The following is a 16,699-nucleotide window of genomic DNA, read 5'->3' as shown; positions in this document are numbered from 1 at the left end:
GGACCAGAACCAATGGGATGAAATTAATGCAAAAGAAATTCCGTCTAAACCTCCGGAAGAAGTTCCTGACACTTAGAGTGGTTCCTCAGTGGAACAGGCTTCCTTAGCAGGTGGTACTTCTTTGGAAGTTTTAAAGCAGAGGCTAGAATCATGTGACAGGAGGGCAACAAAGATGGTGAGGGGGTTTGGAGACCAAGTTGTATGAAGAAAGGTTGGGGGAGCTTGGTTGGTATAGCCTGGAGAGGAGATGACTGAGAGGAGATCTGATAACCATCTTCAAGTATTTAAAAGGCTGCCATGTAGAGGATGGAGCAGAGTTGTTCTCTCTTGCCCCGGAGTGATGGACCAGAACCAATGGGATGAAATTAATGCAAATGAAATTCCGTCTAAACATCCGGAAGAAGTTCCTGACACTTAGAGTGGTTCCTCAGTGGAACAGGCTTCCTCGGGAGGTGGTGGCTTCTCCATCTTTGGAAATGATTAAACAAAGGCTGGATAGCCAATCTGACAAAACTGGACTAATGTCTCACCTGACTAAGATGAACAACTGAGTCATGCCAAATCCCCAGTCAGTCCCTCCCAACTGGTCCAAGTAGATGGTAAAGAGCTCAGGGAACAAGACGGCACTCTGAGGGACCACACAGTGTAAAAGCCATGGCCCTAAGCAGCTAATTCACTTGAGCAGCCGCCTTCTTGAACTGGCCATCCTGGCAGAAACGGAATCACCAGCGAGCAGGATATGCAACTCAAACAATCTTTCCGGAAGGATGATAATATCAAAAAAACCATACCGGTTTGGGTTTCTTCTGGTCACCGCCGCCTCGCTTCTCATTCTTTTTGGCGCTTTCGTAAGTCGAAGGATCGATGCACCATAAGCATTCTGTCCACTTGCCATAGATTACGGAGAGTTTCTTCTTACTGTTGGTTGGGGGGGGGGAAAAGCTAACCTTCAGGGTCCACAAAATGTCTAAGTTTCACCAGTGTATGGTGTGGGCTGCAAAGCAACATCCTGAGGGTGAACACCCCCCCCCACACACACACACACACAAACACACAACGTAATAGGAAAGTTCATTTGCTCTGCTCTCACATCATTCTATTTTTCTCATCTCCACTATCCACTGGTGTTAAAATAGGGAAGGCAAATGCATGACGTGAGGATACAGGTTAAGTGATCCTACCCTCTTATCCTGGAGATGTAGTGGTTGGCCGGGAGGTGGGGAGGGAGGTATTGGGCAAATGGCACCCTTTAGATCCATTTTTTGGCTACACATTTTAAAAATAACAGCAGTAGTATTTCATTTTTTTTTTAATTGCCGAAGTTTAAATGTACACAGGAAAAAGCACTATAAAATCAGAGTCCAGTAGCACCTTTAAGACCAACAAAGATTTATTCAAGGCGTGAGCTTTCGAGTGCAAGCACTCGAAAGCTCACGCCTTGAATAGATCTTTGTTGGTCTTAAAGGTGCCACTGGACTCTGATTTTATTGTGCTACTTCAGACCAACACGGCTACTCATTTGAATCTATCCTACAGGAAAAAGCAGACAGTTTATTCCTGAAGATACCACTGTTCAGCTACTGACCAGCATTTAAAAAATAAAAATAAATCACAAACATACATGTCGAGGTCTCAAAATTAAGGGCTATGCACAGGGTAGCTGACTGCTGCCCTTTCACAGTGACAGAGTAAGAAAAGGACGTGTTAAGAGAACAGAAACCGCAGTTTTGTTAGATAGGTAGTTGTATATTTGTTCACACCCAGACTACTGTTACTAACAAAAACGAAGAACAAACTTTAAACTTAAGCTAGTGGCGACAGGAATAATCCTTCAACCTATTAACATGATGTTGAGATCGAAACGTGCAGTCGAAAAATCTAATCAATCATTAAATAAAACAAATAAAACAGGAGTGGGGGAACAGAATCAACATAGTTAAGAGTCATAAGAAGAATCCTGTTGGAGCAGATCACTGGTCCATCTAGTCCAACATCCCGTTTCACAGGCGCCAATTAGCTGTGCTAGAGAGGCAAGCAGAGAGGCCGAGGCCTTCCCCAGTGTTGCTTCAAGGCACTGGTATTCAGCCATTTACTGCCGCTCAATTTAGTCCGGTTCAAACTCAATGACACGGAACGGAGAGCGAGTCCACAGACAAACTTCCCACTTACTTCTTGTCCTGAACGTAGCCCTCTATTCTGTGAAGCTCTTTACCGAACAATCCACATGGCTTGAAGTTAAGGATACATTTATCTCCGGTACTAGGAGAGAAGAAAGGTGACGTTAACACGTTAGAACGCAAAAATTCACTGATACGTTCTCCCCATGCTCCTGGAAAAGCTCCACTGATTTGTAACCTCTGATCACTCAATTGGAGTTCCAGAATCACCTTTAGGCTCATGACAGAAAGGCTGCTCCCCTGAATGGACGCCATGAGGGCATCATCATGATGTCCAAAACGTTATTCTTGACAGCAGCTACTATACTTCAGGTTCTTCTCCAGGCAAGGCCCAGAGACAACCTGTGCCAGTCAAGCAGGAGGTGGGTGCCTGAAACCTGTCCTTCCCCTCTCCATAGGAGCAACGCTGGGGTACAAGGCTACCATTGGGGGGGGGGCTCTGGGCTTTCCCTCACAGGCCACAGGGCAAAGGCAGAAGGTGACATCCCAGAGCCAGGGTGTCCTCTGACTTGCAGAGTCCAAGATGGCCAGCTGTGCTGGGCTGCAGCCAAAGAGCCAGATATAAGCCCAGTAGCATCTTAAGAGGCCAGTGAGATTTCAAAGCTTTTGAGAGTCAAAGCTCCCTCCGTCAGCTACCTGAAAAAAGGGAACTGTGATTCTCAAAAACTTAAACCCTGGAAATTCCGTTGGTCTCTAAGGTGCTACTGGAGTCAAATCTCGCCCTGACTGGGAGCAAGGAATGGTTGCTTGACAGCTCTCCACTCTGTCAGGCAGAAGCTTCACAACTTCTAGTGCTGCTATTGACTCGGGGTGTACTTTGTGACACTTGCTCTGGGTCTAACAATATCTGTCTTTCCGCCACTGCTTGCGGGAGAGGTCTGTTGCATCTCTGGATCTTGATCCGGGGCCACGTGCAGGACTGTCCCTGTGAAAGTGTTTATGGAGGCTTCCTTCTTGGCGGTAAACTCAGCCCGCTTTTTAAGCTTGTTATCAGTTTGAAAGGTTGGTCCCAAGAACTTCGGAAATGGACTGCTCCCGATGCCTGACTGCACGGCATTTGTTTCTCCTCCCAGACTCCCCCTTTATCAGTTCTGGTACCAGATCTACAAACTGTTTCTTAAATCCACAAGTGCCAAAATAAATCTGTTGGAGGAAGAGTCTGTAGTACAGTAGCTGCAATCAAGAAGAATAAGAGTTCCTTGAGAATTCCAGCAGCTCCTGCCAAGCCCTGCCCAGAAGGAACCTACAAATAGAAGGAGCCACCCCGGCCTTCTAACAAAATCAGAGCCCAGTAGCACCTTTAAGACCAACAAAGATTTATTCAAGGCGTGAGCTCTCAAAAGCTCACGCCTTGAATAAATCTTTCTTGGTCTTAAAGGTGATACTGGACTCTGATTTTGTTGTGCTACTCCAGACCAACACAGCTACCCATGTGAATTTAGCCAGGCCTCCTAGTTACTTTGCTTGACTGAGAGGTAATTAAAGCACCTGCTTCCAAACTGTCTCTGGGACACCTGCCCTGCTCTACACATGGCACTGCCCACAGCTCTGAATCATAGAATCATAGAGTTGGAAGGGACCTCCAGGGTCATCTAGTCCAACCCCCTGCAGAATGCAGGAAATTCACAACAACCAGCCCACCCACAGTGACCCCTATTCCATGCCCAGATGATGCCCCCCTCCCAAACCAGAATCCCTGGCCAGCCTGGTCTGAAATATGTAGTTATCTTGTACTGAGTCCAGGAGCTGGTCCATCTAGCTACTCCAACTGGCACCAGTTTTTCAAAGGGTCAGACAAGGATCTTTCCTAGCCCAGCCACGTGCTGCCAGGTCACAAAATAAACACGAGGCTAGACTTTCGAAGCGATCGGCAACAAACTAGAAATTAAAGGCCATTATTTCATCTAGTGGGCTGGAAAATATATTTCTGTGCATACACGGAAGGCATACTCTTACTTTTCCGGTTATAAGCAGAGACAATGTGTCGTAGATCAAAATCACCTGTGGTTTACAATTTCTACCGTTCCGTATTGTTCTATCCAGAGCTTGCCAATAATTACATTATGGACACAGCAGGTAGGGTTAGTCCATGTGTAAGCTTCGTTGTGTCTGTGGGGGGAGGGAGAGAAGAAGGAAAAGGGGGAAAAAGCAGTTCTGATCAGATGCCAAGGAAATAAAAAGGAAAATTGGAGAGAAACGGATTAAATTATGTTCTAAATCAGGGGTAGTCAAACTGTGGCCCTCCAGATGTCCATGGACTACAATTCCCAGAAGTCCCTGCCAGCATTCGCCCCTGCCAGCATTTGACTACCCCTGTTCTAAATCTTCTTCTAATGAAGCGTTCCTGTTTGTGAAAATCCCTCTGAAGCATTCACCCCTTAGCCTTCCGAATCGTACAATATGTCCTGCACTGATGGAAGGTTAATAAGCAATTAAACGGAAGAAAGGAGGTGGTAGTTTTCCTATACCTCTGAAGTTATTGAATAATCCTGCACTGAGAGTCAAGTGGCTTCCCGGGGAAAGATTAACGCTTGCTTTGGAAAGGTGCTGGCAGGCTTGACGCTTATGCAAAGGAAGTGCCTGGAGCAACACGTCTTCACTTAATCGAACGCCCGGTGTCCAGCCACAATATGTTAAATTCTGTATTAGGTGGTAACTGCGCCAAGGATGGCCAACTGTCGCTCAAAACCTGATCCAACTCTCTCCGTCTGGAATGTGCAGAGAGACGTTTAGGCAGAACTGCTTGGAAAGAGACTGGGTAAAATAACAATATGCAGTTGGTGTTGCTAAGAACACGAGACAGGGGGTCCCCAGTTCAAATCTCATTTTTGGCATGAACCTCGTGGGGAAGTCCGAGATGCCACACCTGTGCCTCAGAGTCCTCTTTTTATTGGGTGGGTGGGAATACCGGTCTAGCTTGCACGGTTGTTGCAAGGCATTACTGAGACAGAAGTATGCAAAGTGATGCGTGCAAACAGGAAAAAAGTGCAATTCTTACAATCACGGCTACCGCTGTAATTAAGCCAGCTGGGTAAGGCCAACTTCATTGGGAAGCCTGCTATGCAAAATGACATCTAGATCAGATTCAACTAATCTTATAGCCTACTTAGTCTCTTGTCTCATATATGGTCTACCAGCTTTCTGCACTGTGGGTTGACAGGTGCCCCTTAACCAGCTTTTGAAGCTCAGTATAATGTCGAGCCTCTTGTGGCGCAGAGTGGTAAGGCAGCCGTCTGAAAGCTCTGCCCATGAGGCTGGGAGTTCGATCCCAGCAGCCGGCTCAAGGTTGACTCAGCCTTCCATCCTTCCGAGGTCGGTAAAATGAGTACCCAGCTTGCTTGCTGGGGGGTAAATGGTAATGACTGGGGAAGGCACTGGCAAACCACCCCGTATTGAGTCTGCCATGAAAACGCTAGAGGGCGTCACCCCAAGGGTCAGACATGACTCGGTGCTTGCACAGGGGATACCTTTACCTTTTTACCTTTATAATGTCGAGTGCATGCTCTACTCAACCCTGTTTTAACTGCACTTTGGGAAATTGTGAGTACTGCTGTGGATTCTGCCCTGGCTGCCCTGGAACATCCACAGATATTCCCACTGAGTCAAGACTGAGCTAAATAAATTGCATTAAAATATATTGGGGATTTGAGTGACATGGTTTGCAGTGCCAAGTTCACATGATCCACAGCATTCCCCGTCCCGTTCCCCTCCCCGAAGCCAGTAGAGCAGGGGTTCTCAATCTGTGGTCCTCCAGATTCCATGGACTACAATTCCCATGAGCTAGCGTTTTCCGGCAGGGGCTCATGGGAATTGTAGTCCATGGACATCTGGAGGACCACGGGTTGACTACCCCTGCAGTAGAGGACTCACAAACTCCCTGAGGTTTCTGGATTGTAATGGGAAATGCTGAAAAAGTGGCTGGTTGTCTGCACAAACCAAGCTAAACCAAAGTACAGGTGTAATCGTCTATCCCTGTTACCACAAGACTCTCTCCATTTCAGCACTCAAGCACTTACAGCTCTTTGCAAAAGGAGATTGCCCTGGCACAGAAAGCCCAGGTGTGGGGCTTTTCCTGGCCCCTCCGCGAGGCTCACCCTTCTCAGCCGTGGCGTCCCCTCTTCTTCCGCCCAAGAATCACAAAGTCTGCTGGATTTTCCAAACACCGTCTTTTATTCTCTCCTCCCCGTACACTCGCAACGTCCTTTTCTCTCATCCACACCAACCACCACCCCGGTGTATTCCCCACCTTATATTTCCCGCCTTGGACCCCGCCCCCCTACATAACCCGTCTTGCCGCCGCCGCCCTTCCGTCCTAGTCGCTCGTCGGCGTCCGGAAGTTACTTTCGACTTTCAGGTAAGCGTTTCTTTCTAGGTTCCAGCGCCGGCGACTTCTCGGGCGGGCCCTTCCTCGGGGTGAGCGAGTAGGGAGGTGCCACTGATCACAACTCCCTTTTCCCCCGCCCCCTTCCCAGGCTGGCCGGGCACTCAACGCGAGGACCGGTTTGGCTGCTATAAGTCCCTTGCGCTTAGCATCCTCATTCCAGGTTTGAAGTCCGGGCGCCTCTCTACAGCCTCCCTCCCCGCGTTCGTATCCGTTGGTCCCTAACTCTCCATCCTCGCCCGGACACCAGGCTAGCCTCAATTGATTGTATCTCAGAAGTTAAACGGGGTCAGTAGTGGGAACAAGGAAGTCCACGGTTGCTATGCAAAAGCAGAAAATGGAAACCATGCTCTTTTTTACCTCTTGCCCTGAAAACCCTTTCTCTACCTGAAGGAGTCTCAAAGCAACTTACGTTCGCCTTCCCTTTCGTCACCCCACAACAGACACCCTATGGGGGAGGTGAGGCTGAGAGAGCCCTGATATTACTGAAGAAGGAGAAGAGTTGGTTCTTATGTGCCACTTTTCTCTACCTGAAGGAGTCTCAAAGTGGCTTACATTTGCTTTCCCTTTCCTCTCCCCATGACAGACCCCCTTGCGAGGTGGGTGAGGCTGAGAGAGCGCTGATATCACTGCTCGGTCAGAACAGCTTTATCAGTGCTGTGGCGAGCCCAAGGCCACCCAGCTGGCTGCATGTGTGGGAGTGGGGAATCAAACCCGGCTCGCCAGAGTAGAAGTCCATGCTCCTAACCACTACACCAAGCTGGCTTTCTTATATACAAGCATTTAAGACCCTGCTGGAACAAGGGGGATTTGCATGTGTAAATAAACAGGTAGGGGAAGGGTTCAAGTCCTCCCTTCTCCCCGCCTAGTGAAAGCAGACTTTCCTCATCAAATGGACAGCAGAGCACTGATACAGAATGTGCTGTGTGGGATTTAATTGCAGAGATGCTTCTAAAAATGGCCAGGCTGCTAGTCTCTCCACAACTGCCTTCCTGTTTCTACTGGCTAAGTCAAAACATATTTTGAAGACTGAGTCATCTATAAATTAGCAGTCATGCCTTTTAAACAGCAAATACTGTCTCGGCTTAGCGTTGTGACACCTCAGAAAGTATTATTCTTTCCCTGCGACTCACGACTCTGCGCGTGCAAGACAAAAATACGGGGCTAACTGGAATCTGAACGGTTGCATGGGGGGGGGGGGAATCTATTCCTCATCTTTCACCATTTCATTTCAGGTGTTACAGATCTGTTTTGGTACTGTAGCACGTGAAAGCCAGTCCAAATTAATGTTGTTGTTGTTGTGGTGTTGTGCGTGGTGGTGGCAGCGGCGGTTGTTGTTGTTGTTGTTATTTAAATTTCTAGCCCGCCACTCCCACGGAGGCTTCTGGCGGGTTACAAATGGGCATAAAATTACCCCGAAAAACATCAAAACTATACCATAAAATGTGCAACAATCCACACAAGGAGTGTCCAAAATGCACAGCAGCGAAAAATAGCAACCAAATCCCATCCAGTAACAGGCCAGGGGTGGACAGAGGGGTAACTGATCTTTAATCTGCTCACAGTGCAACCCAGGAGAGGGGTCTAGATCTTCCTCAGCGCACCGGCCTCAACCATAAGCCTGGCAGAAGAGCTCCGTCTTGCAGGCCCTGCGGAACGCCAAAAGCTCCCTACAGGGCCCGTAGCTCTTCCGGGAGCTCATTCCACCAGGTAGGGGCCAGGACCGAAAGAACAGACTGTTTAATCACAATCTACTTATAACTGGCTGTTGGGTTACCCGCTCAATTTTAGTGTGCTCAAATGAACTGGACCATCTGTAAGAACATTCTCCTGTTGGAGCCCCAGTGGAATTCACAGAAGCTGTAGGGAAAAAAAGCTTTCTCCCCAACCCCAAATGGAAGAGTAAGAAATACATGTTTCAGTCGGATGAAAGCACCGTTCAAGTTGGGGCTTACATAAGAGAAGCGACTAGTGGAGATTGTTTGATACAGAACCTGGGCTACCGGGGGGGGGGGGGGGCAGCAGAAAACCTTGTGACGTCCGAGACTTCCCCCTCCTCCTGACGAAACTAGTTTATCAAGCCTCATAAGATGCTGTTCTCAAGCAGAACTTTAATCAATTGTGCCACAACAGCCAATCCATTGTGTGTGCTGGATGTCAAATGTGACCAATCGTCCCATCTGCTCCTATCGCTTTAATGTTTATTTAGCTCACCTTTCATGCTGAGACCCAAGGTGGATTATGGAGGACAGGAAGGGGGGACAGGAATATAACTGTACTGCATGGGATATCAAATGAACAATGCAACAGGCCTAGGAGTGCAAAACAGAGCAACGTGATCATCAATTTATGAGAGCCGGCTTGAGGTAGTAGTTAAGAGCGCTGACTTCTAATCTGGCGAGCCAGGTTTGATTCCCCGCTCCTCCTCCACATGCAGACAGCTGGGTGACCTTGGGCTCACCAGAGCATTGATAAAGCTGTTCTGACCGAGCAGGAATTATCAGGGCTCTCTCAGCCTCACCTCCCTCACAGGGTGTCTGTTGTGGGGAGAGGAAAGGGAAGGCGAATGGAAGCCGCTTTGAGACTTCTTTGGGTAAAGAAAAGCAGCATATAAGAACCAACTCTTCTTCGTCTTCAGTGGTATCAGGGCTCTCTCAGCCCCACTTCCCTCACAGGGTGTCTGTTGTGGGGAGAGGAAAGGGAAGGTGAATGTACGCTGCTTTGAGACTTCTTCGGGTAAAGAAAAGCAGCATATAAGAACCAACTCTTCTGCTGCTTCTTCTAAGATACAGGACAAAACCATGCCAACAAACAATGCGGTGGGGCTAGGAATCCAAAATTAAATGGCACTGTCAACAACAACCACCTGCCCAGGCCTGGGGAGTGCCAAGAGTGCAGAAGATACTGTCAAGGCCGTTCAGCTACACCTGGAGGTCAGAATACAAAAAGAAAGAAAAAAAGAACCTTGCTGGAACAGACCAAGGGTCTATCTAGGGAAGACTCCTGTCCCCAGCAGAGAGCTACATGGAATGGCTGCAGGTGCACCACAGGCAAGAGAGGAGGCAATGGCCTATCTCCAGGATTTGCCCTCCCCCAGAACTGACATCCAATACAGTGCCTTTGCATATCATGGGAGGTGACAGCCACTAAAATTCAATACAACATATTTGCATGTGAAGGGAACTGAGGGCCGCTGCCAGACTTCTCTTACATTAATCTATATCTACATCCAGGAATGCATCTTATGGGCCCATTATGCACCGAGTGGAAGGTCCGCATTCAGGGTGGAATGGCGGCGGCTAAGATCACCAATTATGCACGCTGCAGGCGGCAACCGGACGCAGAGTCAACGTATGCCGCTGAAAAAGCCGTGTTAGTGAGATGGGGAAGAAAGTGGAGCTTCCCGGGACCAGGGCACAACCAGAAGCGGCTCCGGAGTAGCCGCGTGCATAATCGGATACTCTAGGTTTTGCCGCCGTTGCATTCCGTCCCGTGCGTAAGCGGTTTGCTTCGCTTCTTCCTCCTCCGCGTTCTCCATGCTGCCATTTCAGCGGCCGTGCATAATAGGCCGTGGAAGAGAATTCCATATTAACCATGCAACAAACGCTACTTTCTGTCTACTGTCCTAAATCTATTGCCAGCAAATTTCATAGTTAGAGTTGTGAACAGGTTCATGGCCAATCTTAATAATAAGTCGTCTTCTTTGGTGGTCTCCCATTCAAGGCCAACTCTGCTTAGCTTTCAAGTTCCAAACTTTGATGAGATCAGGTTCTTCAGGCTACTATGACAACTACAAATGGGCCAGAAAAGCATCGCCCAGGTGGGAAGAATTCACTTGTTTCAGTAAACATTAACTGGGGGAGAGGGGGAGACCTTATCATCGTATCCTTTCAAAAATACTCAATAGATTTGTGATCCATTTGATGCCTCAGTCCAGGGCAGTAAAGCTCAGGCTGTATAGCATTCACAAGCACACAGGTTTTTTTTGCATTTCTTACTCAATTAGGATAGTTTTCGACTGAAAAACTGAACATACTTTAAAAGCTCCAGCGTTATTGTTCCCCGGGGTTCTGCTTCCACGCTTTTCCCCCAGAATTTCAGCTTCGGGTAAATTGATCCATGAAAAACAAAGTCCTGGTTTAAGCCTTCGGAATAAAACGCGCTGATAGGTGGATGATGACTGACCTGTTCAGAAATAAATCTAAAACCTAAATCCTCCCTAGAAAGGAACAAGAAACGAGGATCAGAATACAGGAGAGAACACACATACACACACATGAATACAACTCCCAATTACTGCTATATAAGCACAACCATTCACTATAGCTCAGCATCTGAACAGACACTCCTGAAAATATGCACAGTCACCCGGCATCACAATATTATGGCCTGCATCTGCTGCAATTATTTCTGCAGTTATTTCAAGGAATGAGATATAGAATCAAAGAGTTGGAAGGGGCCATACAGGCCATCTAGTCCAACCCCCTGCTCAATGCAGGATCAGCCCTAAGCATCCTAAAGCATCCAAGAAAAGTGTGTATCCAACCTTTGCTTGAAGACTGCCAGTGAGGGGGAGCTCACCACCTCCTTAGGCAGCCTATTCCACTGCTGAACTACTCTGACTGTGAAAATTTTTTTCCTGATATCTAGCCTCCTGCCAAATGATATTTCCTGATATCTAGCATGCCAAATGATATTCCTGGGCTACAGGAGACCCCCACTGCCACCACCCAAAACAGCACGGAGAGCATTTGGGGCACCAGTTGGGGAGAGGTGCAAGAAAGTTGATTTCTGCAAAACTCTTGCATCTGCAGAACAAATCTGCTGAATTTGGAACATTGCTAGGTACTGTTATTCTTGCTACTTCTATCAACAGTCAGCGTTATATTCCTGATGTTAGCAATAGCTCTTCTGCATGGGAATATATGATCTGCCCCTTAGGCAGTGCCTCCTCATGCTGCCCTGTTTGGATATGTTCCACAGCCAAGACGCTACCTCCCGTACATCTTGCATTCTCACCTGACTAATTCATATGTTTCTCCAAGGAGAGGGTTAAATGGTTTGCCAGTTCTCTCCCACTGAGAAGCTACAGCAGAAACAGCAAAAGCAGCAACGGCCTGCAAGACACAGTAAGCAGAGGACAATAGAGTACTAGCGATTACTTCATGCATAATTTGTAGACTGGAGCGTAGTTTCCCTTCAGACCCCGGGTCCAGACTATTTATTTTATTTATTTGGATTCTTATACCGCCCTTCCATCTGGCTCTGGGCGGTTTACATAGAACGCTGTAAAAATAAACTAAATGGGCAATTCCCATCCATTTCCCCTTATGACTGATGTTAATTCTCATGGACTCCAATTCCTCAGAAGCACCGTTTTCTGCAGATCAGGGGGCTGCAGTGGGCATTGGAGCAGAAGAGGCAAGACAGTCTGGATTAGGGTTGCCAACTCTGGGTGTGGAAATTCCTGAAATTCCTAGAAGCTGCCCTTCAAAGTAGCCATTTTTCCCAGGGAAACTGTAGTCTGGAGATCCGCTGTAATCGTGGGAGATCTCAAAGCTCCATCATGACCATTGCTTGTGTTCAGGCAAGACTTTCCCCCAGGCCTTCTACACTGCCTAAATTGCATTCAAACCCCTCTGAGTTGTAGAAGCAGTTTTGCCCTGCCTTCCCCTATCAGTCCTGTGACCCTCCTCAAAATCGCCACTGAGAGTCTGCAGAGCCTGTGTCAGGAAGGCCACGTCAAGAAGGAGGGATCATGCAAAACTTCACAGACACACTCTTACACCAGTGGATCAAATGAATGCCCTGAATGTATCTGCAAGGGTAAGCATAGCCATTTCAGTCGCTCCCCACTCTTGCTGTGCCATATGACACGTGACCATCTCTCAAATCTTTATAGCACTACAGAGCAACGGCACAAAAGATCAGCTTTTGCATGTTCCCTTCTATTACGTTGATCAAACCGCACTGTCAGAGGTACAGTATTTGCCGGCGTATAAGACAACTGGGCGTATAAGATGATCCCCCAACATTTCCACTCAAAATACAGTACTATGGGCCACTATGGGCAGCTATGTCTATCCCAACTGAAGTTCACCCGGCGTATAGGACGACCCCCCCACTTGGAGGCATGTTTTTCAGGGGGGGGAAAGTAGTCTTATACGCCAGCAAATACTGTAAATACAACAGTGATGGCTTACAAAGGAGCTGAACACAAGGATACTGAATGAGACCCTTGGTCTACCAAGATCGGTATTGTCTGTTTGGACTGGCAGCATATTTCCAGGGTCCCTTGTATTCACATCACCCACCACCTAGTCCTTTTGATACTAGAGATGCCAGGGATTGAACCTGGGACTTTCTGCATGCCAAGGAGATGCTCTACCAATGAGTCACAGCCCCTCCCCTGCTCACATGGACCCTTCTAGAAACCACTATAATCTCAACATTTCCCCCCTGGAAAGCGCAAATCGGTTAACTTGAACGACATGAAGGTGCTGTTCATCAGTCTGTCAAGCTCAGTGTTTCTACTCTGACTGGTGGAATCTCTCCAGAGGTTCAGGTAGAGGTCACCTGTTACCTGAACCTTTACCTGGCAAACGACAAGGACTGAACTTTCTGTCTGGCCTCTCTCCCTGTGTGGCTATGAGTTTTTCTTACTTATGCATTCTGGAGATTGAGCCTTTTTACATCATCCTATTTAGGCTCATTAGAAATGAGTCTGACAAGCCACAGGGAGGTCCCCAAGTTTCAGAGTATCACAAAAAGGAATATTATATGGTCATTTTTTGGCAATAGCAAGCTGTGTAGTTGAGCCTCAAAAGACCATGCGATGCCTGTCGTTTAACGGTTGCATGAAGACACTGAATCTGTGTGGCACAATTTTTCACCTTACATTTCTATGATTCCTTCATAGCAACGTGCCCATGGATGTTTTTGGCACCGTGTAACTTTCCAAAACCCATTAATAGTATTATTTGGAATTGCTGCTTGATGATTTCATCATAGTTACAACCAATTCCTGTTCCATTCCCCAACTGCAGTGAGGGACTGGAGGAGGACAAACTCGTATACTGCCCTAAGCTCCCAGAAGGAAGGGCAGGATAAAAATATACTGGACAGATAGAGATGTCTGCTTTAAAGTTCCCCACATTTAATGATTACATAATCAGGTCTCTCTGCAGGATCAGCTGTTTGGTGGGCATTTAAATGGATCTCAGTCCCTTTAAATGCTTGACAACCAAACAATTTAGCTTTCCCAATATTTTCTAAGGCTTGATACTGGAAATATCAATTTTAGAGGGTTCGATATAGCCAAATCTGAAAAATGCTCTCTGTGTTTGTTGCGTATGCCTAATAGGCACAGGTGTGTTGTATGACATCGTTGTCCAGAAGCCAATGTGAGGCCTGAATAAGCCATGCAAGTCATGTGTTAGCTTGTCATTCAGCAGTTACTGGCCCCAATGAGTCCTGCCCAGTACAGGGGAGAGGAGAAGGGATGGACTGAGATATCAGCCTTGCAAAGCCCCCCCCCCCCCCATCCTGGACTTCTACTAACAGAAACCAAAGTTTGAAAAATACCGATATTGTTGTGATTATCTAGCAACCCGCAAATGACTGTTTTTTCAGAGGCATTTCTTTCTTAAAGTTACAGGTGATAACTAACAGATTGATTGATAGCTGATTTATTTAAATATGGCTCCAAGTCAGCTACAAAGCCCACACAACGTACATAAAGTTACAGGTGTTGCTTCTATTATTTTGATGGAGTTTAGTTCCATTATGATTTTTGTTTAGACTCTCAGAGTTTTTTGCAAACATGTGTTTGTGTGTGTGTTTGTGTGTGTGTATGAATAGATGGATGGATGGATGGTTTGTAGGTCTTGCCTGCTCATGGTCCTAATCTGTGGGTTTAAGGATCCGCAACTAGGGCCATTATGAAAATTAGATATGATTAGCTACACACAAGGAACTGGGAATTATACCTGTTATGACATCTGTATACATTTCCTATACTTAAACAGCTCTTTATGTAGGCGTTCATCTTAAAATGACCATGCTGAGGAAGGAGGATACTTGGTCATTATGGCAAATACCTACCTGCATTCTTTCTAGAGGATCTGAGTGACTGCATGCTTTATTAATGAGGTATGTATGTTCCATATATTCTGTTATCCGCTGGAGAAAGCTCAGAGGCTCATTGAAGGCAATGGGCATTGTAATTTTAGACAGCTCCTAAACGAGACAAAACAGCATAAAAATACAAAGAGCATGAGGTCCAAAGAAGTTATCCAATTACAAATAAACTGAAGCCTGACAGATAATATGGTATGTAACATTAATGTACAGGCACTGCCACTTGAGCAGCAGACAAATGAGCAACTAAGTTAAAACAAAATGAATAACCACGTTTGTATGCTACAAAAAAGCCTCATGCACGAAAAGTTGGCCTCTCAGATTTCTGAGAATTCTATAAAAAAGCCAGGGACCCATAAGGGAGGGCATTTCATTTTCTCATGTCCAATATTTCTTCTTTTCTTGCCATGAAAGGACCTATAACTTCTCCCCTTTTCCTGCTTCTTTTTTTCCTTTACACCCACCAGCCAACTTAATTTTCTCTGTCTCCTGTCTTCAGCCTTCCTTCAACCTAGCAGCCTCTATATGGGAAAAATATAACCCAGATGTGCAGAGAGAGCCACCAGGCTGGGTCCAAATGCACAGTAATGAATCCACACAGATTTGCCAGGTGGTCTTCACTTTTAGCAATATCCCCCTTCCTACTATGTCATCTTTCCTGCCTCCTGCCAACCTCGTATCTTCAACTTTCCCTACCTCCTTCTTTCCTTCCACCCCAAAGTTAGGGTGTGAGCTGTCACAGACGAAGAGGGATTCTGCCACTGACTTTTGTGGGGTAGCTGCTATTCAGTAATAGCAAGCAGCCAGGCCTGGATAAGTCACACAAGTCACATAGTAGCAAGTTATCCAGTAGCTGCTATCAGGCCTGGCCCTGATTAGTACGAGAGCTAAACTCGAGCCCAGGGGAACCTTAGAGGCCAACAAGACTTGGTGAGCATAAGCTTTCAAAAGATAAAGCTCTTTTCATGAGGTCTCTGTCAAAGAGAGCTTTGACATGCAAATGCTTGTGGCCTGGCAACTGTGTTGGTCTCAGAGGTGCTACTGGGCTTGTACCTTATATTAAGACACTGTATTTCACGAAAAGTATCGAGCTAGCTTGATTAGAAAGGGGCATTAGCTTACCAGCCCAATGCACTTCTTTAAGATACTCCAGACACTGAAATCACTCCTAGTAAACATTGGTGCAGGTAACGCCATTCTGCAGGAAGAACAGACCAACAGGTTAGTGCTGCTGCTTGTGGTTCTGTAACAATCACTTCTGATCTTATTGACTCACAAGGGCAAGTGGCTTCATGCCTTCCTAAGGTCAAAAGCAAACGCAAGACAAAATACAACAAAATTCCCAAGGTCTTTGCTGGGATTCCAACAAGATGACTCACACCTGCAGAAGACTTCTGCACCATTATGAAGTTTGCCAGTTTTCCATTCACTTTCTTACAGGCATTTTTGGAACTCACAGGGAAGTAAAATGAAAACCCTTCTAGGGCTGGGATCTTTTTCTATATATGTACTTTTATCTATACACATCGACGTTTGTAATTAAGGTCCACCCAAGGCACCAAAGCTGACGTCCAAGTAATATGTAAGATGGCAGTGCTAGTATTAATCAACACAGAACAAAGCTGGGCAAGTTTACAGGACTAAATTGGAATAAAACACTCCCAGCTTGTCAAATGCTTTCTTCTACATCCTGACTTTTTAAACTGCTCTTGTAATCTGGCGAGCTGAGTTGGATTCCCCGCTCCTGCACATGCAGCCAGCTGGGTGACCTTGGGCTCGCCACAGTCCTGTTAAAAGCTGTTCTCACAGAGCAGTTTCTCTCAGAACTCTCTCAGTCTCACCTGACTCACAGGGTGTCAGTGGTGGGGAAAGAAAGGGAAGGTGGTTGTAAGTCACTTGGAGACTCCTTTGGACAGTAACGGGGTATAAAAAACAACTCTTCTTCTGATTTCCATCACAAAACTTGATTCCATGTTCTCTTAAGATAAAATTTGAATTCCTT

At 46.5% G+C, this 16,699-nt stretch overlaps 1 protein-coding gene across 5 annotated transcripts in view; it reads right to left on the bottom strand.

The window, feature by feature from the left end:
- OSBPL2 (oxysterol binding protein like 2) overlaps positions 1 to 16,699 on the bottom strand; it is a 100,662-nt gene that overhangs the window by 13,443 nt on the left and 70,520 nt on the right. For all 5 annotated transcript variants that reach the window (XM_077335783.1, XM_077335786.1, XM_077335784.1 and 2 more), the window contains 7 exons: positions 15,820 to 15,895; positions 14,662 to 14,796; positions 11,578 to 11,675; positions 10,595 to 10,777; positions 4,179 to 4,286; positions 2,170 to 2,259; positions 792 to 918 (listed from right to left, as the gene is read on the bottom strand). In XM_077335783.1, coding sequence (XP_077191898.1) covers positions 792 to 918; positions 2,170 to 2,259; positions 4,179 to 4,286; positions 10,595 to 10,777; positions 11,578 to 11,675; positions 14,662 to 14,796; positions 15,820 to 15,895 — 817 coding nt within the window. The remainder of the gene's footprint in view (positions 1 to 791; positions 919 to 2,169; positions 2,260 to 4,178; positions 4,287 to 10,594; positions 10,778 to 11,577; positions 11,676 to 14,661; positions 14,797 to 15,819; positions 15,896 to 16,699) is intronic.

This window comes from Paroedura picta, chromosome 4 (genome assembly GCF_049243985.1).
Source record: "Paroedura picta isolate Pp20150507F chromosome 4, Ppicta_v3.0, whole genome shotgun sequence".
Classification (NCBI taxonomy): domain Eukaryota; kingdom Metazoa; phylum Chordata; class Lepidosauria; order Squamata; family Gekkonidae; genus Paroedura; species Paroedura picta.
Note: the sequence above shows the minus strand (reverse complement) of the source record. Positions and strands in the feature narration are given on the sequence as shown.